The 27,104-nt window shown below is 39.3% G+C and overlaps 3 protein-coding genes and 1 pseudogene across 5 annotated transcripts; 1 reads left to right on the top strand and 3 right to left on the bottom strand.

The window, feature by feature from the left end:
- Positions 1-3,933: 3,933 nt before the first annotated feature.
- LOC106393779 lies at positions 3,934-5,223 on the bottom strand. The gene is made up of 3 exons (XM_013834447.2): positions 5,132-5,223; positions 4,171-5,080; positions 3,934-4,074 (listed from the first exon to the last, which is right to left on the bottom strand). Exons 1-3 carry the CDS (start codon positions 5,221-5,223, stop codon positions 3,934-3,936), a joined length of 1,143 nt encoding a protein of 380 aa, XP_013689901.2.
- A 2,027-nt stretch (positions 5,224-7,250) lies between these two features.
- On the top strand, positions 7,251-9,326 carry LOC106390834. Of its 2 annotated transcripts, none has more exons than XM_013831367.3 (4): positions 7,251-7,497; positions 7,755-8,364; positions 8,451-8,515; positions 9,010-9,326. In XM_013831367.3, exons 2-4 carry the CDS (start codon positions 7,770-7,772, stop codon positions 9,238-9,240), a joined length of 891 nt encoding a protein of 296 aa, XP_013686821.1. In that variant the 5' UTR covers positions 7,251-7,497; positions 7,755-7,769; the 3' UTR covers positions 9,241-9,326. The 2 variants fall into 2 exon arrangements, with proteins under 2 accessions (XP_013686821.1, XP_013686822.1); XM_013831368.3 differs by having other exon boundaries at positions 7,304-7,497; positions 7,752-8,364.
- A 153-nt stretch (positions 9,327-9,479) lies between these two features.
- LOC106390832 (dual specificity protein kinase YAK1 homolog) lies at positions 9,480-16,307 on the bottom strand. Of its 2 annotated transcripts, XM_013831366.3 has the most exons (19): positions 16,055-16,307; positions 15,658-15,954; positions 15,141-15,340; positions 14,846-14,999; positions 14,646-14,755; positions 14,458-14,527; positions 14,284-14,366; positions 14,113-14,191; positions 13,987-14,027; positions 13,551-13,673; positions 13,135-13,285; positions 12,817-12,931; positions 12,639-12,721; positions 12,471-12,545; positions 12,111-12,185; positions 11,320-12,023; positions 10,730-10,882; positions 9,881-10,173; positions 9,480-9,806 (listed from the first exon to the last, which is right to left on the bottom strand). In XM_013831366.3, the coding sequence occupies exons 2-19, from the start codon at positions 15,808-15,810 to the stop codon at positions 9,724-9,726; spliced, it is 2,745 nt and encodes a 914-aa protein (XP_013686820.2). In that variant the 5' UTR covers positions 15,811-15,954; positions 16,055-16,307; the 3' UTR covers positions 9,480-9,723. The 2 variants fall into 2 exon arrangements, with proteins under 2 accessions (XP_013686820.2, XP_048610697.1); XM_048754740.1 differs by having other exon boundaries at positions 15,658-16,303.
- Positions 16,308-17,263: 956 nt separating this feature from the next.
- On the bottom strand, positions 17,264-20,632 carry LOC111205838 (annotated as a pseudogene).
- Positions 20,633-27,104: the final 6,472 nt, after the last annotated feature.

Here is a 27,104-nt window from a genome sequence, read left to right as displayed (position 1 = left end):
GGTCGTAGAAGGAAGGCTTCATTTGGATATGTATTGTTGTGGGATCAAGTCAATTTTTTTGGGAACTTTTATTATATTGCTTGAAACCTAGTGAAGGTGGTTTGAATGTTGACGGAATGTTGTTGCTTTCATATTTTTTGAAACAAATATTGTGCTACTAAATCCTGAAAACATTTGGTTGTTTTAGGTTAGCCAAATTGCACTGGTATCTTTGTTAGGCAAACGTTTTTGGTTAGCCAAATTGCACTCATCTAAATAAATTTGTGGATGTGGTCACCGCAAGTATACTATTTTTGGTGCAAATGGGATTTTCCAACAAATGGCATGAGTGTGTAAGAGTCACAGTACGTCAGATACAGAGTGTTGGTATGTTGGTTCGGAAATAACAAAAAACTTGGAAGTGGACATAAATAAGCAGAAGAATAAGCGTTGGAAAATGTTGTTCATTAAGCAACTGTTTTGGAAAGATGAAGACAAATTAAGAGTAGCATTAGTGAAGAGATGACATAAGCCCAGTAATATGTCATGGGTGACTACAATAGTGGGGGCAATAGAAACCAAGGAAGATAGGTAATAGATGACATAAATCAACCCACAATTATTTTTGCATACAGCCATGCCATAGTACCTAGAACAATGGCAGCAACAGCAATGTTGAGGAGTGGGGACTGTGATTTAGCCTCAAGAACTAAAGTTGATTTGTTCCTTAATTCATCAAGGAGGATAGTTTGGTCATGAAAAATCCTTTTCATCTCCAGGAGGGACTCATCGATCTTCTTGCCATGTTCCTGAAGACGCAGAGTTGTTGTCCTCTTGAAAGATTGGAAATCAGCCTGAAGCTGGCTGATTTTTGTATCAACAATGCTAATCTCGTCTATGATAGCCTCGTCTATCCATTTGAAAACGTGGTGCTCAGATTGCCTCTGACATTTGTATGGTATAACAACTCTATAAGTGTTATGAATTGAATGGAATTTTTGAAATTGAGAAAGTCAGAGGTACCTTGACGGCGATTTTGCATCTGTAGAAACGACGGTATAGGTTGTCTTTGGTTTGAGCTCCAAAGGTAGTCAGGTTCGCCCCACACCAACATGTTGAAGGAATGCCCACTGTTGTGCGTGTTTGAGAACGAGAAGAAGAACTGGATGAACTCATGGTGAGGCTGGGTTTGGTGAAGAACTGGAGGAAGAAAGATTTACAATTGTTTTGAAATGTAGATTTAATCGCTCGGGCGACCTAATAAAAAGGCAATTGATTTGGGTTTTCTTTGGTTCAAAAGTTAAAAGAAGAAAGGAGATGGGGTCCATGTAATAGGGAAGTACATTTGCGTACAAGGCCATATACATTTTGAAAATTTGAATTATTGTAGTCTTGAAAGTCGCAATTCAGAGGGAAGTCCTAAAATTCGAGTAAGACGAACGTGAAAATGTTAGACATTGTTTATTGTGGACGTGGACATTGTATAAGAATTTACTACATAAGCAAAGGAGGTTTACTGAATTCAATGAAAAATCGGTTTGGTTGACACATCGTTTTCAATAACCACAAACTCATTAATCAAGCAGACTTAGATTATGACAGTGTAGAAGAGTTTTAAATCGTGGCCTAGCAGAGAGTATCAAAAGAGACAAGCCTGATAGGGTATCAAAAGACATAATCTAAAAACACGGAGAGATGCCCAATTGTTACACAAAAGGTGGGCTTAGTGATTCAGAATAGACAGCTTAGACAGAATAAGCAGGCATGACAATGGTTTTGTAGATGTCCAACGCATACTGTTTGCGGAAGTCGTCGACGGTTTGGTCGGTGATGCCTGACATATGAGGGGGCTGGGTCACCAAGGGCGTGCATCTCCAGAAACTTCATGCTGACGGGTCTGCAGTCACCAGATCGGAAGTTGTTATAGAGGTCAGGTATGCGTCTCCATACAAACTTTTTGAGTCCACTGAACTGAGTAAGCTCACACATGGCCACTTTCCTTACGAGATAAGGGAGTATGGTCAGCAATGGTTGCATGAACCGCTCGACACGGCTATCTGCATACAAAGCGTGGAGAGGATCTAGGATCTCAACATACCCCATGTCAAGGTTGATGGCTAGGCCGACCCAATGTTTACAGTTCCAAAGCATCAGAGTGTAGATGGTGTGGATGTCCTCCATCCATTTCTTCCCTTGGTGGAGAACAATGTCGACAAGACGCTCATCCCACACGAAGGTTGATCTCTTTCTGCAGGGGGCAAAATCGGCCCAACTGTCGCAGCTATAAGCAGGTAGGAGGGGGGTGGTGAATGCTGACTTTTCAGTGAGAAGATGTGTTGAGTGTCTGGCAGTGAGCATGTGGATTAGAAATTCCATGTGCTGAGAGCCCAAAAAAGATTGTTTATCAGTAAAGTTAGTGGTTGAAGGTAGGGTGCGCAGAGTTGAGAGGAATTTGAAAAGATAGAACTCTTACGCGGGTGGATGTCCATTGCTTTGGTTTAGCGAGATCGAGAAGAAATTTGTTGGAGAAGTCAAAGGAAGACGGTGTGGTGTGGTAGCTGCAACAGAAAAGTGTAAGGAAGCAAATAACATGGAAATGAGGGTATGAGATGAGGAAACGTACACGTTCGTCTTAGTTGAGATTGTGTTGTAGAATATATCCCACTCGAGACCTGGAAGTGGCGAGATGAGTGTAGATTTGGATAATTCATTAGCAAGGTGGTATTCGTCCAAAGATGGAACGTGGCTCTCCACATCTTTTGTCGCCGTTAGGTCGACAACTCCAGAGGTGTTTTGTTCCTGAAAATGTGAACATATTTGCTTCAAGTATTTCAGAGGGAGTAGTGAAGCAATAAATGGCGAGTAGGCTGCATATTACCTTAAGAGCAAGGGAGGGTGGAGAGTTGGAGGAAGCTGTAGCTGTGAAAGCATTGACGGTAGTAGCATGAACGGCGAAGCCTGACAGACTATCGTTTCTCTTAGTGGGTGATGTAAGCATGGTCTTAGGCTGCGGTGACAATAGTAAGCGACTGCAAGGAATAGATGAATCGAAGATTGGTGGGTCTGGATTGATGGCATCATAAATCCTCACACCATGATAAAGAATGTGATTAATCTCCGGGCTGTTGGGGTGATCACTCTTATCGTAGACTACTGAGTTGAGCTCATCCCAAGGAGGTTGCACGCTGACTGGCGTACGAGGTGGCTCGTCGTAGTCATCTGTAGCATCGTTGGGGTGGGTGATCATCTGACTAACTGGAGGAGTGTGATTAAAAACAGGGGAGACTTGCCTACTGTCAACGTTGTGGTCGGGAGATGTGTGGACACATGTGTTGTTGTGGTTAGATGAAACGTGGACACTTCGTGTGTGGATGCAATGGTCGCTCGCAGGGAAGCTAGCAAGAGGATCATATGCAGAATCACGATGTAGTTGAGCTTCATATTGACTGATGATAGGGGATGTAGTTTGAGGCAAGACATCTGTCTCCATTGGGCCATCATCCTGAATTAAAAAGTTGATTCTTCATTAGTGGTGAAAACACAGAGGAAATCATTTTGTGGAGATGGTAAAGCTATTTACAATTACAATTCACCTGATTATGAAGGACGTCGGTGGGGGTGCGTGTTGGTTCAGGAGTGTGGGATGGTGTGTTGGACTGCTTGCAACGGGAAAACAGTTTGTTGAAAGATGATTGCCTTGCATGAGATTGTTTCTTCCTACGTTTCATCTCGCGTTTGAGCTGTTTCATTTGAGGTTGAAAGTTGGATCACCATCTCCGTAAGTTGAACGTTGGTGAAGCTTTGGGTGGTTGAACGCGTAAAGTAGGAACTTATACGCCTTTGCTTCCTTGCAGACGGCTGTCTGGGTTTTAGAGATTGCTTAATAGTATCAGACTTCTTCTTACCCCTGTTCTTTGGCTTCTTGATGATAGGCTCAGATGTAACCCCGCCATGTCACATATGTTTGTTGAAGGAATGTTGATCAGCTATAAGTTGTTCCAAGTAGATAACACTGTCGTCCTTGACATCGTCAGGAAACAGTCCCCATCCTGGCTGTGGCTGGCTTTCGATGGGTATAATAGGAGTGACTACCAGCTGAGAAAATAAAAATACATCTTAGTTTTATAAATGATTAGTTTTGAAAATACATCTTAGTCTTAGTTTAGTACAAATGTGATAAAATGTACTTACATTGGGGTCAAATTCGACGCGGCGGATGTGGATGGCATTGATTGACTTGTGCTGTGGTAGATTACCATCTTCCAAGTCCATCACTGTGAGGTTGTTTAATGGAGCCGGTATATAATCCAGAAGCTGGGGGATCGCGCGAAATGCTATCAGCTGTAGTGAAAGTGGGAAGCCTTGTAATCTGAAACTGCGCTGCTTGAGCTTCTTCACAAGTGTAGCAACATGATCTTCACATTTTTTTGGAACAAACTTCGATGGTTTCATGCATGAGATGGTCTTGAGGAAAGACTCTCTACCCCAAGGGAAAGCAATAAATGTTTTGAGGTTTTCAACCATCCTAACATAACGAGGAGTAGGGCGTGCTTCTTGTTTGTGAGCGATAAGAACGCCGTCGACAATGATAATGAGAGCAATCCGTATCTTATTCCACCCATCCATGTCTTTGTCGGTCTCAAACATCCGACATAGATCAGCAATCGTCACATATATTTTCTTTCCAAAGAGTCTCTTCCATACTCTATCTTTGCCGGCGACAATAGCTTTACCGGTGTTGGGCGTGTATCTTTCAGGGTAGGAACCACACGGGAGGCCGGTGACAGTGCCAAATTCCTCAATACCATATCGGAAAGGAGAACCACCAAATGCAGACCAAAGCGTGTTCTTGGGGAGACATATTAGCTGGCGAGTGAGAAACGCGTGGATCAGCTTACACGACACTGGGCATTGACGAGCAGGGAGGTCGAAGAGCTTCCCGAAACAGGACTGACGGATGGTTTCCAACTCCGGTGTGTCTCGAAGGACATTGCGAATAAAAGGGAAAAGATCCGGGGAGGAATAAATGTTGAGACGCCTGGTGGGAACCTGTCCGTCGCGAAAAGTCTTGGAGGTAGACGAAGGTCCGGTGAAGATGTACCTACATATATAAAATCAATCAGATTCTGGATCTTTGGAAGAAATCGAGAACACATGGAAGAATAAAATACCTCCAATTTCGTATTGTGGTGGCGTATCCTCGTCCTCTACATAGACCTTCTTCTTTGACTTTGGTTTCCTCATGGTTCTCGGTGGGGTTCAAGAGAGAGTGTGTTGACGGCTTACAATTCGAGACGGAGAGGATGAGGCGGAGAGGAAGAAGCAGAGATGATGAGAGAAATTAGGTTTTGTGAATTGGGGAAATCTAGATCTACGGTTTTGTCTTTTGGCTTCTTTTTTTAAAAAAAAAATTGTCGTAATACGGGACAGGTGTAGATATGTGTTAACTCAGTATAGTTAAAGGCAAAGTGTGGTTGGGTTAGGTTAGAGGGTATATGTGAGATTGCAGCCAAATAAAGTGTGTCACATGGACATTGTGTCTGATTGTGTAATATGAAAGACAAAAAGTGTCTTAGAATGTAAAAATTTCTTGTAAAGTTGAGACACATTCCATGGACAGCTGTATATTTTGTTACAGAATTAACTCTGCTTTTGTCTAAAGAGAAGTATGTTGTAACTAGATATATGTGATAAAGTGAATTGTTTTGGGACCACACAATTAGAAAAGTTCTTTTTTGATCCAAGGGTTGTTTTTTTCATTTTTTTAGTTTCTTCTCTGGACTGAACCAATGTCTCTTTTCTCCACCTTCATTATCACTATCCCCCTTCAATCACCACCTCTATCATTATCTTCATATCTGCCATCGCCACTTCCTCCACTATCTTCTCCACCTCTGTTACCACTTTCGTTTTAATTACCACCTCTGTTTGAATCACTACTTCCACTATCTCCTCCATCTCTCTTACCACTTTCGTATCCTTCACCGAGAGCTCCATCTGCAACTCTTTCGGTCACATCAACAACATCATTAGAACCGCTGACCATGAAATCCTCGTCCACAACTCTTCCGACCACATCAACAACATCCACACACACAACCATGAGATCCCCGTCCACAACTCTTGTGACCACATCAACAACATCCACACACACATTAACCAAGCGAGCTACCATCACTTACATTAATCACCACCTCTAGTATCTCCTCTCCCTCTATTACCACTTTCGTATCCACCACCGAGAGCCCCATCCGCAACTCTTCCGGTCACATCAACAACATCAACACAACCACTGACAACGAGATCTTCATCCACAACTCTTCCGACCACATCAACAATATCCACACACACATTGACCAAGAGAACCACTAATCCTCATCCACAACTCTTCCGACCACATCAACAATATCCACGTACACATTGACCAAGAGAACCATTATCACCTTCATAACTACCACGTCGCCACCGCCTCCACCACCGCCTCCTCCATAACCACCACGCCTCCACTATGGTATCCACTGCCATCTCACCACGGTGTCCACCACCGTTTCCATGGACGGTAGAAAAGATCGATAGATGTATGCTCGAGAATAGAGATGAAGAAGATGTTGGCAGGGAGAAAGGGGGTTAGGGAGAATTTTGGATCGAGAAGATTACGGTTCGTATATAGAATTTTGGATCGAGAAGATTACGGTTCGTTTTCAGAATCGAAACCGTAACGATTGATTCTACTACAACACACGATAAAAGCAAACATCGTGTGAGACGATTAGCAAATCTGGAGTTTTTCTAGGAATAGAGATTGGCGCGGTGAAACGGTCGCTGAATTCCGAGCTCACCCATGGCGGATCCCGAGCTCGCCCACGATGAATCCAGAGCTCATCCATAGCGATTCATGAACTCATCCACGATTGATTTCATTACAAGCTCTGGTCTCATCATCACACCCATCGATCTTTTCTTGATTTTGTTTGAAACTCTCAATATTAGGGTTTTGAGTATTTAAGAAAGTATAATTGAGTTAGAAAAAAAAGATGAACTTGTCAGGTTTGATAATGAGTCATGAGAGAAGAGGAATCAGAAGTGAAGTTTGGTATAGTTAAAGGGTGTTAATGTCTTTAGACACACGAAATGTGTGTGGTAAGTCTAATATGCAACGTCAAGCAGTTCCACTTTCTCGGTCCGAAAAGTGCATTAATTAGAAACTCATAAAGTGTCTATGAGTAAATTTTTTAATTAAAAATTAGTAAATTATACTTTTTGAGAAAAAGGATGTGTATTTATTTACTCCAAGTTGGAGAAGGCGACCATTGACTTCAAAATCTGAGGAACAGCCACGTTAGAGAACGAAATCAACAATTGCCATGCAACCCTGTGTAGTGTTGTCCCAATCACAACACGTGTCACTCTGCTGCTCTTGCCGCCTTTAATTAGAGAGATTTTCGCAGCTCTATGAAGCTTTGCTGAAGCTGCGTGACAATTTAATTTTGCTTATCCTCGGTCATATCGCCTAATCAGGTTTGAGTCTTTTGTTTTCTTTCTTGAAAAATATGATGTTTAGGTTCATAAACAAACAAAATTCTTAGTTAAAGTGTTTTCATTAGTCAAACCATCCCTAGTTTTATCTTATACTCTGATGCATATACAGATGAGTAACGAACAAGGGTTAAAAAAGTACTTGGTGACTTATTTTGTTAAGGTTTTTTCCTAGCTAGAACCATATTTTGTTCCTACGTTTAAAATGCAATGGCAGTGAATGTTACTAATTTCAGCAGTGTTGGGAAGCAAGAATGGGTTGGATTTGGAGGAAACGGGTAAGTTTGGGAAAGAAGGTTCTTGCAGCAGTTCTTGTCATGTTTTTCGCACCATTCCTTGTTCCTCCACTCATTGTTGCCTCCACAATCGCCTTGATCGCATCCCTTCCCTATTGTTTTCTCTTGGCGAGCTATGTCTGTACTGAAAAGGTGATGAAAAAACTGCTTCCTGCTACTGCTTTTGGTGGAAGAGGTGATAAAATGGGGCTACCCCACGACAAGGTTGGTCACGCTGATCTATATGATGATGGCATGGCACGAGTGGCTATGAGTGATCCCTGTTGTGTGAAGGCTGAGGAAGGGGGGACTGCTGCAATTTGTTTCAAGGAAGGTGACAATGATCACATAACACCCTTGAGAGTGACTAACATTATGTTTGATGTGTATCAATCCCCTGAGGATATCAGAAAAGAGTCAAAGAGCTTGTTAAGAGACGATGAGAGTAGTGCTAATCAATCCCTTGGTAGAGGAATCTCTGAGAAAGCTTTCGGAGAGGGAGAGGACAACAAAGATTCGACAAGAGTTGTAGATCTATCAAGAAAGAAGAAAGTGTATGGAACTAGAATTGAAGGTGGTTTTATATTTAAGTGGAGGTTGCAGGTTTTAATAATATATGAAATTAGCTTATGAATCTTCAAGCTTTTCTTTTATTTGCAGGGGCACTTGAGTCTACTAGAAAAGAAGCATCTAGAGAGAAGGATATGGAAATATCTTCAAATGAGGTTAATTAGGATGTTTTCAATTCATCATATTGACTTAATTACTAAATGACATCATATCTTTCATGAAGGTAAACTGAATGGAATAGCTTATAGCTTCTTGAAATCTTTTTTTTTTCTGTGGATCCATATGTTATTCACTTTGATTTGCCTCTCTCATTCAAAAGAATAACTCAAAGAGCCGTTCAACTTAACTGTGTCATTCATAGTCAAGAAGTTTTGTCCAAGCATGAACTATGCAATGTCTGAAAATCAATGTACCATATTGTAGGCGAACTTCTTTAAGAAGCTTGTGAAGATCTCTTAGAACTTCTTCCTTGTAACAGTGTCTGTGAAGCATGCTTTGTCTTTTCTTTCTTGATAGATAGTAGCATGTTACTTGTGATTGTGCGTTGTATTGTTGGATACCCAAGTCATTCTGAAAGGGTTTTTCTTCTTGTTTGAAAAGGAAACCGTACAAGTATTGTTTACTGATAATATAGGTTTTTGGGATGTAGATGAAGGTGTTGTATAACGAGGAGCAGATATGGGCAAAGATGGAGGCACTAAGGAAGATAGTAGGATACAGTGTTGCTAGGAGCACGACATATTCTGAAGAATTGAAGGCGCTCTATATGTTTATGGGTGTGGAACTGCCGACATTGATGATGTTGGAGAAGGAGAATCAAGATATTGCACATGTTAGTGAGAGACTTTGCGTTCTACTGTCTGTTATTGGAATAAAATGAGAGTTTTTTTTAAGCTTCAAGACTCTGCTTTTGGACTGCTCTCAGTAATCGTTTCTTCCGTGTTTAATAAGAGGGGATACATACCAGTTGAGAGATGTTTTTTACTAATGTGTTAGAGAAATTAAGAGATACTACCACTTATATACAACAGAACTTGGAGAGAAATGCAGATAAATCAAGATGAACAAGAGAGAGACTCATTTAAACTATCAACGTCTTTTCCAGAAAAAAAAGATCCATTCAGTATCAATACGAAATTCCTATTAATAAACCAACAATATCAGTAACATTTTTTTTTTTTTGTTTTAGGTTTATTTGTGCAACAGGCACAATGAATGAGCATCTTCTTATCAAAAGCCCACAAGCCATGAACTAGTATTTGTTTCTTCTTTGTCTCAGTACAAACTTTGTTCCGAAACTTCCAACAAGAAGATTTGCACACCAAGAGAAAGAACAAAATAAATGAGAGTTGAAAGCGCGAAATTAGGCAATACTTCCATAATCCATCCTTCCATGAGACGTCGAAGGAACATTCGGGACATGATGGTTGTTAGTCCTACGTCCTCCTGCAAGACAAGACCAATCAAAGGCTGTATAGCAAGAGAACGTTCTAGAGAAAGTTAAGAGTGAAATTAAGTACCCCAAGGGACACCATTGGTATATGAGCTACTTCTGGGTGAGCGTTGACCCCCATAATTACTGTTGGACGGAGGAAGCTGTGCATTGATGTGATTCCGATCCATCGCTCTTCCAGCATTTGGTCTCCCATGATAGACCCGTTGAGGCTGCTGCCCTAAGCGACTTGGAGAATTCTGGGAGACATGAGGAGTGAATTGTGATCCTGGCATAAGTTGGCCAAATCTGGCACGAGGATCATTACTTGGAGGGCTGCCATTCTCTACTTGCGAAAAGGCTTGATTGACAACATATCTCCTGAAGTAGATTCAAAGTTACAAGCAATTAAGCCAATCAGATCCATCAAGAGTGAAACGAAAAAGAGCATTAAATGATCAGTATAAAGTCAATTTTCCCTATCAGAGCAAGTTCCAAGTGATTAACAACAAGATCATGTCTGGAACATGCAAATTCCGCTTCCTTTCTACTGGGTCATTGAATGGAATGGTGTTTTTTTACACTTCTTAGTTACAGCCACCAAGAATCAGTCTTGTACAACGGTTCACATAGCAGAGTGTCTACCTTTACTACTAGAATATATCACCGTCCTATTAAGATGCCTAATGTGCACAAAGATACAATCACGAATACAGGAGGCATCAATATCAAGTATGGGAGCTTCTGGGTTTCTAATATAGCTCTGATACTCAAACCTACTACATCGTTTGTCCTGGTAAAAAGTTAATACTTATGAAGATGTAAGATCTATATATCACCCAAGTTAGTGGTGGGGGTATATGTTCGCGCATTCTAACAGAGCTTCAACCGAAAAAAGAAAAGAAGCATACTTTCCGCAGGATATCTTTTAGGTTACCTTTGGGTTGCCAGATTTGATGATGAGGCCGAGGCACTGCTGTTGAACCTTCTGGAACTGGAGGCATCTGTTGAACCAAGTTGCATACTTCTGCTGAATGCATTAGCAATGACACTCTCATCTGCGCTATCTTCTTGTAGAAGCAATTCATCACTGTACATATACCAAAATTGTGCATATTAGAACTTCCATTCAAAGGACTGTAGGTAAACATGTATCTTATGTGACTGTAAATAGCAAAATGAAAAGAGGTTAATATCATTTTAGCTGAAATAACATCATGTAACAAAGAAGGATTGCTCATTCAAATGGATACTATAACGTGACTGGTTCTAGATAACACTCCACTTATTGATTTCGATGCCCATAAGTTTTACTAAGTTTAAAACCCAACTACCAGTTAACAGTAGTGAGAAATCAAGGGCTGTGACATGCATGTTCCAATACTGTTCGAACTAAGGCAATACAGAAGCATAACATCACTCATATTCTGTATAAGCCTGCCACATATACACAACATACATTCACAGAGAAAAAACCTTGACACATTCTATATAACATGTAAAGTAGAGAATACATTGTTAACTTGCCTGTAATTTGGGTCCCAGTCTCCTGGATCAGGCACTGATAAGGTATTATCCGGATTTTCAAGATGGGGTCCAGTACTGGAAGGGTTATACGTATTGAACCGGAGAGATGAGCTGTAAACGTTATGTGTAGAGTACCCCTCACTTTGATTAAAATTATCGATCGCATGCCCTTGCGCTTGTGATAAGGAAAAATCCTGAGACTGAGAACCTCCAGAATATCCAACGCCCTTTCTTCGGTTGAACTGACTGAATGCAGCCATTTTTCCTAAGGGAGACCCGTGACAACTGTTTCTTACTGGAGATGTCGGACCATGGTGTCCAGGAGAGCCAGCAAAAAATTGATTGTTTGTATTCGGTGGAGTAAACTGTGACGGACTAGTGCCAAGGGGTAGAGGAGCAAAATTTCCAGCGGATGGACTTGTACCAAGGCCATGTCCATGTGGGTACTGCATAACCCTACGTCTGGCATCAGGACTAGTTCCAAGCATTGGGACACCACCTTGGTTTTGCATGTATAGGCCAGTATGATTCACAGGAGAATAATAGGCAAACATATTGCCGTTCTCTCCGTAGCTATTTCCCTGAATAGTGCCATCATTGTAGCTACCATAGCTTCCGATACTTCCGTAGCTATTTGCATGTGAATAAGGAAACATCTGAAAATGGGGACTATTTTGCATGGGCATTCTGGTTATCCCTGATACCTATCAGAGAAATAAACAACTTTAAAAAGGAGGTCCACAAAATACTTAAAGGTGTTACAAATACTCTAAAAGAGACAAGAGTCATACATGAGGAGAAAGACCAGCGGCAAACCAGTGCCCTCCACCTGGATGGTGGTCCACTTTGATATTTTGAGCAACATGCTATAAGGAAAATGGAAAGATAACAACAAAACAAATTTAGTGAAAATAGGGGATTTTTTCACACGTCCCTCCACAAGAAAGAACTTCAATTTTATTTAGCCATTTTTCTGCAAGATCTTCGAAAAGAATACTAAAATATCGGAAAATTTTGCCAGAAGAAAAAGTATCTTCAATCCATCTCATGATTGTTTTGGTTTAGGAAATGATGAAATAAAACTATCATTGGTATGACAATAAGGCCACACAAGAAGTTTGAGACCTGGAAAGGAATTTCATCTGACTTACCACATGAGGTGTTTCTGGAGGAGGGTTGTATGGGCACGTAAAAGGTTCCCCAGTGATAAAAGGGTGCTTAGCAGCCTAAAGAAATGAAAAGTAGATGTGTGTCCATTATGAGTAGCAAGATAATATGAAGCCTTTAAAACAGATGACGTTAGCCAGGAAGTTCAATACCTGAAAAGGTGACCAACGTTTTGTTGGATCAAATTCAACAAGTCCTCTCAGAAAGTCAATAAGAGCTAACCGGATCTGAGTTTCTGTGATGGTTCATGAAAAAAAAAACAGTCACCATGGAAGATAGTCCAGTGATTATCCCTGAAAACTTAAGCACATTACAGGGTCCTGACTTTACCTTTGACTACATCGTCTTCAGGCAAGTTTATCTTGTAAGGATAGCCTTTAACAATTTCTTCAAGGTTCTTATGGCGGAAGTACTCTTTCCCAATTTCTGGCTTTTTCTTTTCTCTCTGAATTAAAAGTAAAGAACGGCACGAGTTATCCAGAGAACAAAATTACCAAAGTCAAAACTTAATGACTAATTAGAATAAACTTAATTTTCTCGGGTAACAATCTACGCCTTCTTTGTTCACTGATATTATTATCTTCCTGAGTTTTCAATACTCATTTTTATATCGTTGTTTGTCACAGAGGTAAAACAATAATTACTTACAGCTTCAAATTCTTCTTCCGTCAGTGCCATATAAGCACTTTTGAGGCCACCATAAGTTCCACCATTCCCCAAATTGTGGACACTCCCAACACATTTAAAGAATTTATTCGTATGTTCTGCTTCCTTGAGCACATAATCAGGTGGTTGCTTCCTGAGAACATTTTTGACATAATATCGAATCACAACATAAAAAAGGCCACTGCCAGAATAAGAAAAGTTCCCCGTTCCTAGATATCTTGACACTATAAAAGGACTCCATAGTTGCACAAACGTTGAGAAGCTAAAACAAGGACTGCTGAACACAAAGGGAAATGAAAGAATGACGGTAAGCACCAAGGGTGCAGACACCCAAAAATCCCCTGGACACTACATATATAGACTGATTGCTCATTCAATTTCATAATAAAAGATCATACCCAAGTATTTCAATCATACGCTTCAAGATATCAAATTCTGAAGCTCCTGGAAACAGTGGCAATCCAAGAAACAGCTCGGCCACAATGCAGCCAAAAGACCACATGTCGATAGCTGTAGTGTATCTATAGAGTGGTTAAGCCTCAACATAGAGTCTCAAAATACTTTAAGATATCATGTACTATAGGAAGCATAAAGCAAAGAACTTTTGTTTGCAGTCAAATTAATGCGGGATAGGAAAGTAACAAATAGCTGGAACTATAGCAACTTAGTTACCGCAAGTGTGTTAAATAGATCAATAAGAGTCACAGACCAAACAAGATTAATGTGGAATATATGCTAAACAAGCAAATCTCAAAGACAGTGAGACAGTGCAGTACCAACGACTATGAGAAAATATTCTAACTTAGTTTATTATATTTAAACTAAAAAGGATACCGGTACCCAAGTAAAACTTCCGGCGATCTGTAGTAACGACTCTGTAGAAAAATGAAATAGGCAACTTAATTCAATTGCTTGGTTTGACAAAATAGAATAGAAAGATACATAGGAAACAAGAAGAACCTGAATATATGAGTAAATAGTCTTAACTTCCATGCACGCTGATCCAAAGTCGATTATCTTAATTTCAGTTGGCTTCACACTGATGCATGCAATTGAAAAAAAAAAACTATTCAACTTGATTAAAGTTATTGATTTCAGTTGTGTGAATAGGGTTGATGCTAGAAAGTAGACCTGGTACACAGAAGGATATTCTCTGGCTTCAGATCACAATGGATTATGCCAGCATCTTTCAAAAGGGCCAAACCAAGTAAGATCTAGAGGACACCATAGAAAACAGTTGATATAGTAAATTCGGACGTTAAGAAAAACAAAATGGAGAAAACACATATCTAGAAATCTAAATACCTGCTTAGAAAAGAGCTGGACTATGCTTAACGAGAGGCCTCTAAATTGATTTATCTTTATGAGCTCATACCTGAACCAGAAATTACCAAGGGCATGGGAATTATTATCAACAGTTGGAACGAAAGAAAGAAATACGCGGACAAATGTATAGTACGAAAAGAGAAGAATACTTCAGTTATACAACTTACAGATTCATGTCGAGAAGTTCAAAGCATATGCATAAATGACGTTGATGTAAGAAGTAGTCGTATATGCGAACAATATGGTGCTTATCCTCTGGATCATACTTCTTGTTTAGCTACACACTCGAGCAAAAAGTATGAGACAGACCTCAAACAATTTTGAATACTAAGACAAAGGATTATTCAAGTACAGAAGAATCACATACCGTTGTCAAAATAGATACTTCAACCAGCGCCTGCTGATAGTATGCAGGCTTGTTTTTTATTACTTTCACAGCAACAAAGCTGTTTGTCTCAGGAACCCAGCATTTAGCAACCTGGCCAAAAGTCCCATGGCCAAGAAGGTCTTTGACAATGTACCTAAGAAGTTAAGACAACGAGTGAAAGCTTAATCAAAAAGGCATAGAAAGTGGTTCAAATTTTATGCCTCTAACAACACAACAAATGGAGGAACCGTATCAGTGAAAATGAAAACTGAGTATAAATAAGGCAATGACAAACCTATGCCGTGAATCTGAACTGCAGAAATCATCATTTACAGCCAGAATTAGGTCGGAGTTGACATTATCAAAGCCATCATTGAGCACACCAACCGATGGGGTAGTCAAGTACCGCTTGGGATTCAACTCTCCTCTATATTTGAACTGTGGATTGCATGTTTTGTATGTCTCAACCAAGCCCCTAGTTAGTCTCTCCACTACCTGCAAACAGAAAAATATATCCCTAAACACATGGAAGGGCAGAAGATAACACTAACCCAATAATGCTTTACCAATGACATGTTTGATGAACTATAATCCTTTATCTAAAGTACTCTGGTAAACCCGAGAATACCTACTTGGCTATCTGTAAGCGAGAACATGCTAGGCTATTCGTATGCATTCGTGGACCTAGAGCTAGTTCTGGCAGCTTTACAAACAACAAACAACAAACAACAAACAACAAACAACAAACAACCCTTGCCTTTTCTTTATGCGTTCTCACTATTACACAAAGACAAAGAAAGGGTACTACTCACCGCCTTCTTCTTCACAGTAGCACGCAATGTCTGAGGTCTGATATCAGAGCCATTATGTGGGAAATAACGCTTGAAAACTAGCTGAATTGGCTGCCACGGTGTTGATGCAACTCCAGAGCCCATCTCACGAGCTCCACCACCAATGTCATCCATGATCCGTACGAAACAAAGTAGAAGCACCCAAAAAAACCTCAATTGACCACACTAAACTTTCTCAGAAACCACAAGTTTGCGAAGACTAACGGAGAAACCCGATCGAGTCTAGTCCCATGCCCCTTTTCTTCATCAAGTCAAACCCTAAATCGGACCATAGAACTATCGATAAATCAACACAAATGTAGAGAAAGATTCCAACTTTATGTCTTCGGAGGAACACCAAGAAAAGGGTAAGAGAGACCTGTCAATTTCAACTATAATTCAGAGGAGAAATTGAAATGGGAGGACGAAAGAATCTAGCCCCAATGGTACGGGATTGCGAGAAAGGAACGATAACAAAGAGATCAACAGAAAAGTGAAAGCTTTTGATTTTGATTTTGATTTTGATTTTGATTATTTCTTGTGAGGAAGATGAGTCGATGTGTTTCGTCTTCGAAACGACCACTCCTGATTTTTGTTCTTTCCTCTCCTTCCTTCCATCTTTGCATTTTGTGTCAAGTGTTATTTATTAATAATCCATACAATATTATTCAAATATTTTTTCTGCGAACTAGGATTATTTTATCCGAGTAATTTAATTAAAACTATCATTCTTTAATTTCTTTAAAAAAATCTAAATTTTAAATTTATTAATCAATAAACTATTCTCTTTTTTACAACAAAATATCATGTTATCACTCAAACTAGAGGTTAGGGATGGGCAAATAAACCGAACCCGAAAACCCAAATCGAACCCGATCCGATAAAAATGAATCTGAACCGATCCGAATCCGGTATAAATACCGAATGGATCTTGTTTTATGATATTTCGGGTAATGAGTATTATTTGAACCGAACCCGAACCTAAATGGATACCCGATATAACCCGAAACATTCAAAATTTCCAAAAAGAACTTGTACCAAACATGATCTCAATTCTTAATATGTATTCAAAATATATTTTGAACATCTAAAATAATTATCTATTATACGAAGATTGATGGTTGAAGGTTGAAGTTTTTAGATTTTGGTTTTGTTTTCATTGAATAATGTTTTTCATTTCATGAGAACTTGGTTTTCGTTTTATGCTTTCATTTATTTGGTTTTCTTTCGATCAATAACTATGTTTACTTTTCACTTGATTTTGAATGATCACATTTGATGTTCCTTTCTTTTTTTTGAACCGATTTTATTTATGTTTTGGTTATAAAATAGGTACAAATCAAGTATTTTAAAACCGAAGAACCGATTTTAGTTACTTTTTGGTTACAAAGTAGATATAAATCAGGTACATTTAAACCGAAGAACCGATTGGGACCCGAACCCGAAAGTACATCGGGTTGTACCGGTTCTTTGAAGAATTTACTAACCCCGACCCGAACCCGATAGAACCCGAACCGGTCCTGAACCGAATTTTCATATAACCCGAATGGGACTGATTTTGATAAACCCGAAAAACCAAAACCCGATTGGACTAAACCGAAACCCGATTGGGATCCCGAATGCCCAGGCCTACTAGAGGTGATAAAAAGAATATTAAAGATAAACTTTTATTGAAAACATAGTACAATCCTCTTTACAGAATTTGATTTCTTGTTCACGGCTTTGGTATGTATGTGATCTCGAATTCCTAAAACCTTCTCCGAAGAGATGTCATCTCTACTAGTTTGTAGAAAAATTTGGTCATGCTTTCAGATTCTTTGTCATTGTGATGACATCTTTAGAGTCCGTCCCAATGTATTGACATTTTTGGGTGTCGAAACATGTTTACATAGTCGAAATAAGCGCTTCTAATTCAGAATGCAACAGAGACCAGTGGCGGATCTAGAAAATAAATATAGTGGGGGCAAAATATAAAGAAAAATATGAAATACAACTAAATAAAATTAAATAGTAATATCTTATAAAAATCCAGCAAATAGAAAAACAACTCTTACAAAACAACTCTACCCTCATTCATCATTCGAAATTTCTTAATCACTTTCTCGTTTGAAACTGAGTCAAATAATTTTTTCTCAATAAAGCAAACCATACAATCACTTAGAAACTGATCTCCAATTCGGTTACGTGCAGCTGTCTTCACTAGTTTCATCGCTGAAAAACATCTTTCAACACTTGCGGTGGCAACTGGCAAAGTTAGAACTAACTTTAAAAGTCTGTAAACTAAAGGATGTGCTAGATGCTTTTGAGTTTTCACCATCAAACATGAAAAATCTCCAAGATTTTCTACACTCTTAAACCTTTCGTCTCTGCGTATATTGTCGATGTAGATATCAAGTTGTTGCTCTAGAGATAAAACCTCACCATAGCTAAAATCATCTGGATATAACTTAGCTAATCGCAGCAGCTTCTCTTTATTGAACCCATGGAATGAATCAACCGGGCTTAAAGCAGCCATACAAATAAGCAGATCAGTGGTTACCTCTGTAAAACGATCGTTGAACTCTTGAATCTGCAAATCTAGAACCGTGCAAAAGCAGTTGACCTTATAATGATGCATATTGCTTATATTGGTTCTCCTTCTTGGGTACCTAAGATCAACAAACTCTTCTTCCATGATGAGCATCTCAACATTATGTTTCTTACAGAAGCAACTTTAGCCATAAGCAAATCCCAACCATCATCTCTAAGCTTCTGCAACTCTCGTTTAGTGGATCCTACCAGTGACATAGCATTTAAAATATCTTTCTGTTGCAAAGTCAATGACAAGTTCGCAGGGAGCCCCAAAATAAGTAACATAAGATGCAAGTAGAACACACAATTAAATGTGTGAAAGTATTTGAGAAGACCACATGCTTGGCGTTTCTGTAAGTCTTCCCAACCCTCATCTTGCATATACTCAAGAACTTTAATGGTAGTAGAAAACAATTCTTCCAGCCTCAACAATGTTTTGTGATGTGTACCCCAGCGAGTAGTTGCAGGTCTTGCTAAAGAACGTTCCTGATTTTGTCATGTCCCAGTCTTAACATCACCACTCTTGATTCCTTTTTCTAATTCTTCACGTTGAATTTCTCGAAACATATCTTGTCGTTTACAAGAAGCCCCAACAACATTCAACAGTGTAGAAATCATATCAAAAAAATCAGCAATGTCAAAGCGTTTTTTTGCAACAGCCACCACAACTAGCTGAAGCTGATGAGCGAAACAATGAACATAATATGCTGAACTGCTTTCTCTGGAAACCAATGATCTCAACCCATTAAACTCACCCCTCATATTACTAGCTCCATCATGACCTTGCCCTCGTACCTTTGTAATGCTCATACCATATCTAGCAAACAAATCATCTATAACAGACTTCAGAGTTAATGAAGACGTTTCTTTTACATGAACAACTCCAATAAACCGTTCTTTGATTGCTCCCCTTTTATCAACAAACCGAAAAACAACACCCATCTGCTCTTTATGAGAAACATCAGCAGACTCATCAACCAGCAAACCAAACACACCATCACCAATTTCTTCTAAAATAGCTTGTCGTACTTCTTCTGCAAAGGAATGGACAATATCTTTTTGAATCTTGGAAGAAATCATCTGGTTATTTCCTGGAGCATTTTTCAGAATAACCTTCTTATAGCATCATTCTGTTCTCCTGTGTATTTTAAAAGCTGCAAGAAATTTCCTTTGTTCGCATCCTCTTCTTTCTCACCATGACCACGAAAAGGTAATCCTTGTCGTAACAAGAATCTTGAAGCATCAATCTAAGCATTTAAGCGAATACGATACTCAGTTTTCATCTTATCATCTAGCTTAAACAGAGCATGTACTATAGATTGATGTTGATTCATCAAATCCTCACATTTCTGAACAGCAATAATGTGACAACTGTTGGGTGGTTTGCCCATATGAGTAAGCAATCTCTCTGGCTTCTGCCAGCTATTAAACCCTTCTTTCACAAATGCATCACTTCCACCTTGCATTCGTATCTCATCTTTAAATAAATAGCAATATAAGCAAAATGCACGTTCTTTAGATATGCTATACTCTAGCCAACAACCATATTGATCAAACCAAGCTGGATTGAATCTTCTTGTTCCACCTCCTTTTGATATTTTTTTAAAATTATGACCATAAGGTTGACACGGACCTTTAGTTAGATATCTACGTCTAACCTCGTCTCTTTGATTTGCAGGGTAATCCATTATGTCTTTCCTTTCACCAGGGTCAGATGGCAAATCATCGATATTGGTATCAGGTACTGGAGGAGATTTTCTTTTGTCTTTCCTTTCATCAGATTCAGGCAGTGGCAGATTATTGACATTAGTTTCAGGTACCGAAGTAGATACTTTTTTATAGTATTTTTCCATTGATTTTTTTTCTGAAAAAAAAAAGTTGTGTTAAACAATACAATCGAAAGGTATGAATTTTAAAATTCACTTTTGCAAATCAAAAAGACGACAATGTTGACTGAGAACTTTATATTACTTTATCATCATCATCATCATCATCATCACATCCGAGTCAGCGAAACCAAATCGATATTAGAATTTTTCAAAGACACAGTTTATCAAAAAAAAATCAGTAGAGATTGTAGAAAAGTTTTTGTATAACTATAAGAGGTTGCTTTTCATTATACCATTAGAATAAAGTATTAACCATGAAAATAAAAAAACAAATTAAGATAGACAAAAAGTTACCACTCGTTGAAATCAAGACGATGAACACACGAGAAAAAAGTTTGATTAGGGCTTTTAATTTGTAACTTTAGCATAATTATGTCAATTTGGTAAAACAATAATTATATTTCTAAAATGGGCTTGGATAACATACTTGAATGGGCTGTATCTGTGGGGGTAAAAAAAAAATTCATCATTGTAACATTTTTTAACTAAAAAAAATATAGAAAAAATCAATAATTTTTTTTTTGTGGGGCAGCTGCCTCCTCCTTAACGTACGTAGGTTTGCCCATGACAGAGACAGACATCCAGAATTGTCTTTCTTTGTTTCTCAACCTTAAGAGTTGTTCACTTCCAGAATTGTTTAGCCATACTCAACCATACCCACTGAACCGTGAATCTGAAGTCCACAATCCATCTACCATTCAAATTTACCGCAAGATTAAGACTTGTATATCATGTGGTTGAACTGGCATTTGACCATATGTTGGATTTTTTGAATTCGCCTCAAACCATGCATTATATTCACTTTGGACGTGTCCTATTAACATTTAGGCATGGGCATTTTATCCGGACCCGAAGACCCGAACCAGAACCGACCCAAAAATACAGATTCGGGTCTGGGTCCGGGTCTATGCTAAGTACCTATTGGATCTTTTTTTTTTTGGACATGCGGGTCTCGGCTCGGGTCCGGGTCCTACCCGAGACCCGTTCGGGTACCCGAAGTACCCGCAAATAATTGTATATACTAGGTATATTTGGGTGATTAGGTATATTTTTGGTATTTCGGATTTTTTTTTAAAGTTTCGGGTTTGGATTTTCGGATATAATTGTAGGTTTCGGGTAAAATTTTAGATTTTTAGAAAATATAATTCGGGTATTCGGGTAAAATTCAGGTATGTTTTGGGTTTCCGGGTCTGATTTCGGATAAAATTTTGGGTATTTTTGCGGTTCTACGGGTATTTTTAGAGTTTTTGGTCCAGTTCAGGTATTCCGGGTCCTAAATACCCGAACCGACCTGGATCCGAAATATACCCGAATATTTTGGGTATTTTACGGGTATAGAAATTATAGATCCGGACCGACTCGGACCCGACAAGACCCGACCCGAAACTAACCCGGAAAATTATAGGTACCTATATGGGTCTAAATTGCTAGGACCCGACAAGACCCGAACCTGACCCGAAGACCCTAATGTCCAGGCATATTAACATTAATGGGTCTCTTGGGATTTTTCTAAATAGTTTGTCATTGCTAACCTTTCATAGGTACCAAATTATCTGAGGACAAGGGTCTCTACCGAAGTCTGGATTCTCTATTTCACTTTTTCTCCAAATAAGAAATCCAAATTTTTATACAAACTTGTTATTGAAAATATGCTCGGACGCGATGGCATTGATGCAAGAGCACAAATTTGTAAAGTAGGCGGACATTCGAATGTCAAATGGTTCATCTAGTTCTCCACATCTAGGGTAGTGGTTATCACAAACATGTCAAATTCCTTTTGATGGATAATTATCTAGATACCATCTGCCATATTAGATGCCAAGGGAAAACTTGGAGCTTTGTAATAATTGGCTCTGAGGTTTTTGCAATATAATATTTTTTGCAACCCAATAACCTGATTTAACTATAGTTCCAACTATATTTGCCATTTCTATTGGTTTGACTTATGCCGAATCAATGAAAAATCTTCTCGGTGAACTAAATTTTCCAACGCTTCTTCATTCCATTCCTTTGGAGAGCCATGCATAAGTTCGTTTACTGTCATGTGTGGATGTACTACTGATGCATTAGGTTGTGCTATCCTAACATGATTTGTAGGGATCCAAGGGTCTTTCCATACTCTTATTTAAAATACCGAATGAACATTTTGTCTTATTTTCATGCTCAGTAAGGGTCTGGTTGCCATTAAGCTCGGCCAAACATAAGAAGGATTCTCAATATCTTCTACACGCAAAGGCGAGCATAATCGATGATACATGTCTTTCATCATTTTTGCACGAAGAAATTTTGAGAATTGTATAAGCCTTTATAGTTATTTTATTAATAGAGCAAAATTAAATTCATGGATTAATCAATAACTAGTTATTTACTGTGAGTTAGTGTAAATAATAGAAAGAGAAAAATAATAGTAGTAAAAAGCAAGAAAAATGTTGTTTAAATCATATAAACCTTTTTTTCCTTTTAAACCACACAAAATCTCATTTTCTCCCCAAAACAACATATCCTATTTTCTTTTTAAACCAGAAAAATCTCATTTTTCATTTAAATTACCAGATTATTCTGTCAAAACTATAAAATTTCGTATTTCGCTAAAATCACAATTTAAGTTTTTTTATCGCCGTAATCACAAAAATGTCTTTCCATAATTATATTTTTATAGATTTTCATTTTTTTTAATTTAATATTTTATAAAAATTAATAAATTATATGTTAAATTAATAATTATATCAAATTATATATTTAATTTTGGATATACGTATATTTGTAAGTTGGAATGGAGCAGAAATCTGACTCTATTTTTTAATATTTGTAATTTACCACATTTTTAACGATATTAATTTTTAATATTTGGTTTGCTTGTATATAGACTTTTTGGATTGAATTGAAAAGAATAGTGAAACGAATGGATAAAATGCCCGCCTTAGATCTGAAATTATTGGGAGAATTGCCAAGTGTGACTCAAAACTTGGAGTCAAACCCAAAACAATACCCCAACTTGGGTCAAACGCAAAAGTAACCTAAAAGGCTATTGAAATTACAACTATCCCCTTGTGACCAAACAAAAAAACGGAATTTTTTTTACGTTTCTACCCCTCGCAAGTCGTCTGTTTAGACGACTTGAAAATAAGTCGTCCAGACGACTTAACTGAAAGTCGTCTGGACAGTTAGTCTTAAACATAATTTAAAAATTTTGTAAAAAATATTTTGATAAGTGAAAAATGGGAATTATGTAATTAACATATGTCTTAGGAGGTATAAATTAAGATATAACAAATTTCAATTGTTTTCAGCATAGATGAGTGAAAGTAGTGAGTCATGATATTCTTTAGTTTATGTTTCATCAACATATGTTGTAGTATTGTATGTGTTCTTAGGGTTAGATTTTGGAAAGCATTAAAACCGTTTTTGAAAATTTTTAAAATTACTTATGCGTGTTCATTTCTGTGTATAGTAAACACTATTTAAGTATAATTTGATTTTATAACGTGGTTAGTTAGTTAATCTAGTCATTTTAGTTTAGGGGTTCATTTTAGGGTCTAGGACGACTTAATATTTTGTCGTCTGAAAACAGACGACTAAATATTAAGTCGTCTGTTGTACATTATCAGCCAGAATAAGTCGTCTAAACCGGACCAAACCTTAAAGTTTACCAATGTACTTTTAAAGCTAACCGGATTATTTACCCAATATATAAGGTGATTTTTTTTTTTTGTTTCATTTTTCGCGAAATTCAGAAACCCTAACAGTTCTCTCTCAAAACCCTAACAGTTCTCTCTCAAAGGCGATTTCGAATTCCCACGATTTCCGAACAAACCATCGTTCTCAACGTCGGCTATCTATCTCACTTCATTCTCACCGTTGTCGCCGCAGCTTCCTCTAAACCCTAGCGCCGCCGATTCCTCTAAACCCTAGCGCCGCCGCTTCCACTATTTCCGAACAAACCGTCGCCCTCGCCACCGTGGTCACCAACGTTCTCACCGCCGCTTCCTCTAAACACTAGCGCCGCCGCTTCTTCTAAACCCTAGCGCCGCCGCTTCTTCTCTGTAAACCTTAGCGCCGTTTCTCTGTAAACCCTAACGCCGCTAAGTCATCAATCTCGAGGAAAAGATGAACATAAAACGTTGTCTCTATCAATTTACTCATTCTCACCGTTTCACGTTTATTTTTTCAGATCTATAACCGCAATGACGAGTACTCCAACTCCTTCTGCGACTGGAAGACTTGTAAGTAATTTAAGTCGTCCGGCTTTGTCTTCCAACTGGATGACTTAGTAGATGACTTAAATATAAGTCGTCCATTTGGAAGACTTTCCAGACGACTTAATTATAAGTCGTCTACTAAGTCGTCTGGACTTATATTGTTGTCTTTGATTATTTTGCAGACAAAAAGGATGGATATTCCAGAACTCCCCCGTAGGTTATACACATCAGGGGAAGAGCCAGAAGCCCACAATAGCATTTCGTATCATACGGATAACAGCAAGTTGCATACTGCTCTTAGGAAAGCTCTTACTGATGACGAATTTGAAGAGCTCAAGGAGTCGAGTTTGGGAGTTTTCATCAAGTTCAAGGAGCAGGGATTTGGTTGGGCTTCAAGGCTGGTTCACTACATGCTCAGTTTCAAGCTGGACATTAAGAAGAAGTATGAGATGTGGTCTCTCGTTGGTCCAGAACCTTTGAGGTTTTCACTGTTAGAGTTTGAAAACCTCACTGGTCTAAACTGCGAGTACATCGAGGACCTTGAGACACCAAAATGTGACGTTACCCCAGAGATGGTTTCTTTCTGGGGGATGCTGGGAGTTCATCTGGAAGCTGGGCCAACTACTGATCAGATAATAGCAGCACTGAAGAGATGCGGGGATTGGTCCAGGGAAGATCGCAAGCGGCTCGCGTACCTCTCCATCTTCACTGGATTCATTGAAGGGAGAAAGTTTTCAACCGCTACACGATCTACTCTGGCAAGGCTAGTGATGGATTTAGAACGGTTTGAGAATTATCCATGGGGGAGAGTCGCGTTTAAGGTGCTGATGGACTCTTTGTGGAACAAAGAAATTGCTGGCTGTTACACCGTGGATGGGTTTATACAAGTTCTTCAAGTCTGGACGTACACAGCTATGCCGGAATTGGGTGCTAGTATTGGTGGTCCCAGAGCAGACAGTCCGTCTCCACCGATACTGGCTTACGAGGGCAGCAGAGGCCGCAGATCAATGAAAGCTGCTATCTTGAGTCAGGTATTTACTTCAATCCAAAAGACTGCGCAGACGACTGGAAGTCGTCTGGAAGGTCGTCCAGCTTGACGACTTATCGGACGACTTATAATAAGTCGTCTGGAAAGTCTTCCCAGCTGGACGACTTATCGGACGACTTAATTTAGTCGTCTGGAAAGTCTTCCATCTGGACGACTTATTAGACGACTTATAATAAGGCGTCTGGAGAGTCTTCCCAGCTGGACGACTTATCGGACGACTTAATTAAGTCGTCTGGAAAGTCTTCCATCTGGACGACTTATTAGACGACTTATTATAAGTCGTCTGGAAGGTCTTCCATCTGGACGACTTATTAGACGACTTATAATAAGGCGTCTGGAAAGTCTTCCCAGCTGGACGACTTATCGGACGACTTAATTAAGTCGTCTGGAAAGTCTTCCATCTGGACGACTTATTAGACGACTTATTATAAGTCGTCTGGAAGGTCTTCCAGCTGGACGACTTAGTAGACGACTTATAATTAAGTCGTCTATTTAGTATTTTTTTTCAAATATCTAACTCGATTCTTCTATTTACTGCAGACCCGCGTGATCAACTTTGTTGAGAAGGACATTAGTGAAATGTGGCCAAAATGGGACTCTGAGGTTGAGGACCTGCCCGCGGAGAACATCATTAAAGTCATGTATGAGCGGAGACCGTGGAAGTGGACCATGGATTGCTGGGAAGTCACTGGTACTAAGGTCAATACAAAACCTAAGGTTGTGACTCCATCGAAGAAGGCCAAAGAGATGGTTGTGTTGGAGGAGGAGGAGGAGGAGGAAGACAATCCAAGACCTCGGAAGAAAGCTCGTAAAGAGGCTCCTGAAGAGGCTAGAGAAGAGGCTAGAGAAGAGGCTAGAGGGGTGACCAGAGAGGAGTTGGAAATTATGTTCAAGGGCGTAGCTGAGGCTATGAAAAAAGGGTTTAATAAGTGCATGAGGGAGTTTAGGAAGTTGTCTGATAGATTGGAAGCTGTGGAGAAGAAGGTTGGTGTCACCAATCAGGCTACCCCTCCACCTCTAACCAATCAGGCTACCCCTCAAGATAAACAGCCTACCCCTCTTGCCAAAGAAACCGGGGGTAGAAACAAACAGGCTACCCCTCATGCCAATGAAACCGTGGTTAGTAACCAGCCTCCTCCTCATCAAACCAAACAGCAGCCTCCTCCTCCTCAAAAGAAACAGCAGCAGCCTCCTCCTCTTCAAAAGAAACAGCCTCCTCCTCAAAAGAAACAGCCTCCTCAAATCAAATATGTTAGTATCAAATCCAGGGTTAACTAGTTGTCCAGACGACTGTAAAAGTTGTCTGGACGACTAGTTGACCCTGGACGACTTAAACGTAAGTTGTCTGGACGACTAGTTGACCACGGAAGACTTAATTTTAAGTCGTCCAGGGTCAACTAGTCGTCCAGACAACTTTTATTTAAGTCGTCCAGGGTCAACTAGTCGTCCAGACAACTTTTATTTAAGTCGTCCAGGGTTAACTTGTGTGCAACTTTTATTGCAGAGATGGTTGCCGGAGGATACAGCAACCGAGGCGAACTCGGTAAATAAAGCAGATGGTGTCACCTCCAAAGAGATTGTTGCTGTCACTTCCACCGATCACCAACCGAGCCTCGCTTCCACAGATCAACAACCGAGCCTCGCTTCCACCGAGCCAAGCGATCCAGTTTCACAACCGAGCCTGGTTGTATTGGACAAGCGTGCAAAGAGTAAACGAGCGAA

This window comes from Brassica napus, chromosome C4, assembly GCF_020379485.1.
Source record: "Brassica napus cultivar Da-Ae chromosome C4, Da-Ae, whole genome shotgun sequence".
Taxonomy (NCBI): Eukaryota; Viridiplantae; Streptophyta; class Magnoliopsida; order Brassicales; family Brassicaceae; genus Brassica; species Brassica napus.
The sequence above is the reverse complement of the archived record's forward strand: the minus strand, read 5'-3'. Positions and strand labels throughout refer to the sequence as shown.